This window comes from Belonocnema kinseyi, chromosome 4 (assembly GCF_010883055.1).
Source record: "Belonocnema kinseyi isolate 2016_QV_RU_SX_M_011 chromosome 4, B_treatae_v1, whole genome shotgun sequence".
NCBI classification, from domain to species: domain Eukaryota; kingdom Metazoa; phylum Arthropoda; class Insecta; order Hymenoptera; family Cynipidae; genus Belonocnema; species Belonocnema kinseyi.
Genome location: NC_046660.1, coordinates 60,109,262 through 60,112,854, shown reverse-complemented (window position 1 = coordinate 60,112,854; position 3,593 = coordinate 60,109,262). Strand labels below are relative to the sequence as shown.

Genomic DNA, 3,593 nt, shown 5'->3' with positions numbered 1-3,593 from the left:
ATTGCCTCTGTAAGTGCTTATTTTGAGGAACTTCCGAAAACTCACTTTTCTGAAGGATTAAAAAAACTTGAAAAGCGATTGACCAAGTGTATAGAGTTCCAAGGAGATTATGTTGAAAAATAAAAAAAAATTTACCCCAAAAAAATTGTTTTTATACTTCATTCTAAGGACTTATTGAACTACCCTCGTATATAGCAATGCACATATGATGATAACATTTTTCTTTGATTTTTGGTATAAAAAATGTCAGTCTAAAAGATTGTTTTGAAACATTTTTTATTTTAAAATTAAAATGTACTGACTTTCTGTTATTTTAAGTTTTTGAAGTCACACTATAGTAAAAATGGTGGTTAACGGATTTTTTCGAAATCTTTTAATTGGTACAATAATTTTCTTTAATTGATAAAATTAAGGTTGACATTTAGTTTCAATTTCAAAGAAATGTTGATTCCTCAGTTAATTTTTTCAACCTTTAAAGTATTGATATTTCAAAAAAATTATAATCATGGAATGAAAAAATGTATACGTTCTTTTTTTTGTGATACCACGATCTTCAATTTTCATTTTCTCGGAATAGGATAATTTTTTTGGATCAAACCTTTTTCATTCTCATTGAAAGTGGGAGATGGCGGGCGACTGCCACTCGACCGTCGGGTTACCTAATTCTCGCATAAAGTCTGAAGTAGCAAAAAAAACTCTCCTTCACAATGGATAAACTGGCAAACAACATGGAGTAAATAATAACACATCCAATATCTATTTATCTCTAGAAAATTTGTCATTCGAAATTTGTCATTTTTAATCGATTTTCAGAGAATCAATGACATTGCATAATTTACAGTTTACTGGACTTTACATTTGCAAACTTTAGTGACCAACATGAAACTTTATCCAATTTTTTCGTAACGTACGACCAAATAGTTTTTAATAATTACAGCACGTGTACTAATATTTCATTTTGAAAACCCTTACTGCACATTTAGAAACTTTAATCTGTGTTATTAGAGTTTTCTGAACTGCCATGTGTACTTTAACATTTTGTATGTCACAAATTATTACAATGATGTCAAACATCCTCTTTTTGGTCCATATATCCTAATTTTTCACAAAAGTTTAGTGAAGTTTCCCAAATGAACTTTCGCCGTGCATGAAAGCCCTTTTCACATGGAATGCGTTATTAACTTTAGGATTCGAAAAATTATACAGTATAGGTGAGATTTTTAAAATATTAGCGTGCGTGGAGAAGTTTCGATGGGTGAACCATGGCTCAACAATGGCATAAGCGTGGAGTGTGCGTGGGGTAATCGTGGCTCAAGATTGATTCAATGTACACCCACGGTAATCCCATAGTTATTGTCAATGGGCCAAGCATGGATAATGGTCCCTCTGTCATGCTTCGCCCACGGTGGAACGTGATTTCGATGAAATTGAACTTTGGAAAAATGTTCGAAGATGCACAAAATCTTCGAAACTTTCCTCACTTTTTTAAAACGAATTGGTGGTTAAATATTTTCTCTTATTAAACTTTGCGCAATTTTTTTAGGAACCCGCGTGGAAGAAGTTTATATAGCTCAAGCATGGCAAAAAACTTGTAAATATCTGACTCAAGCATGGATCAAGGCTAAATAGTAGCATGGTATAAGCCTTGCTTTTGTCCGTTTCTGCTCTTATCTCGCTAAAGACAGATAAATATCCTTAAGAACAAGTGAGTGTCAGAGAAAATAAGCCTGCGTACTACCATAAACTACCCGGCGTGCGACCCCGTGCACCCAGGTCATCTCCTCACTTTTTGGAATTGTTTTCGTTGTTCACAAAATTTTCTTTTTTTAAGTATTCTTGTACAATACGTAATAAAGTACCTAGTGCTCGTTCTGGTGCATCCGGATTACCAGCTCACAATTTTTAGTTATTTTAGCTGTTGATACAATTTAAATTTTGAAATAGTTCTTGTAGAGTACGTGCTAAACTACCTGGTGCGTGACCCGGTTCACCCAGATCGTTGGCTCATCATTAGTTGTTATTTTGGCAGTTGACAAAATTGGAAATTATTTAAAAGTTATCGTAGAATACGTGCTAAGCTACCTGGTGTGCGACCTGGTGCACAAAGGTCTTCTCCTCACTTTTTGGAATTGTTTGCGTTGTTCAAAAAATTTTCTTTTTTTAAGATTTCTTGTACAATACGTAATAAAGTACCTAGTGCTCGTTCTGGTGCATCCGGATCACCAGCTCACAATTTTTAGTTATTTTAGCTGTTGATACAATTTAAATTTTGAAATAGTTCTTGTAGAGTACGTGCTAAACTACCTGGTGCGTATTTCCAGTTCACCCAGATCGTTGGCTCATCATTAGTTGTTATTTTGGCAGTTGACAAAATTTTAAATTATTTAAAAGTTCTCGCAGAATACGTGCTAAACTACCTGGTGTGCGAGCTGGTGCACACAGGTCTTCTCCTCACTATTTGGAATTGTTTTGGTGAATAAAAAAATTTTAATTTGTTGAAAGTTCTCGTATAATACGTAATAAGCTACCTTGCGCTGGACCGGGCTTACCCTGCTCTTCGAATCACAATTTTCAGTTATTTTCTCTGTTGGAACAATTTCAATTTTGAAAAAGTTTTTGTAAAGCACGTGCTAAACTACTTGGTGTGCGATCCGTTGCACCCAGGTCGTCGACTCAGCATTTAGAATTGTTTTAGTTATTCACAAAATTTAAACGTTTAAAATGTTCTTGTAGAATACGTAATAAAGTACCTGGTGCTGGATACGGTGCATCCGGATCGTCGACTCATCATTGTAGTTATTTTGACAGTTAGAATAATTTAAATTTTTAAAAAGTTTTCATAGAATATGTGCTAAACTACCTGGTGCGCGATCAGGTGCACCCGGGTCGTCGTGCCACTATTCGAAACTGTTTTTGTTACTCAAAAAACTTAAATTATTAAAAAATTTTCTTAGCATATGTATTAAAGAAAATATGTATCCACCAATTCTTTCTTAAAAGTGACACCGTGGGTGAACGTTTATTCAATCTTGAGCCACGCTTGCCTCACAGAACAAAATTTAGGACACATTTCAAATGAAAAAGTACCATACTTAGTTCGAAACACGAGCACCTTTCGTTTTGCCTCAACTTCGCTAACGAAAATAAAAAGCTTGTCCAGTACGAACTTAGCAACACATTTTCATTGGTGTAAGGGAATTAAATAAGAAGATGTAAGACTTACCCACAGCAAGATTATATGTAATTGGTCCTAACACACTTTGGCTAATATAAATAAAGTAGCAGAGAAAGACAAGAATTGAAAAAAGCATATCTATTATTATACAACACTTCAAAATTAATTGCTTGTAAGCTCTGTGCAACTGAATAAGTACCTAGTACATTGGAACCGCGTTTATGTACGCTCTCTCACCTTCCTGCCACTCTTATATCCCTGACATAGCTCTCAGTATATTCGCTTGTCATCCCCCACTTTGTAGTTCTACGTGACAAACAAGCCAATCAGCGCAGTGTCTCCCGAACGTGGGATTTGTTCAGCCCCCACCACTCTTCCAACTTTAAACACGTTTGCCAGGCACGACGAGCGTAGCATG

General features: G+C 35.2%; 1 protein-coding gene across 1 annotated transcript in view; it reads right to left on the bottom strand.

Annotated features, from left to right (window-relative positions):
• Positions 1-3,357, bottom strand: part of LOC117170912 — an 11,129-nt gene extending 7,772 nt beyond the window's left edge. The window contains exon 1 of the mRNA XM_033357958.1: positions 3,224-3,357. Within this exon, the coding sequence (XP_033213849.1) occupies positions 3,224-3,311 (88 nt within the window). The 5' untranslated portion in view covers positions 3,312-3,357. The remainder of the gene's footprint in view (positions 1-3,223) is intronic.
• Positions 3,358-3,593: the final 236 nt, after the last annotated feature.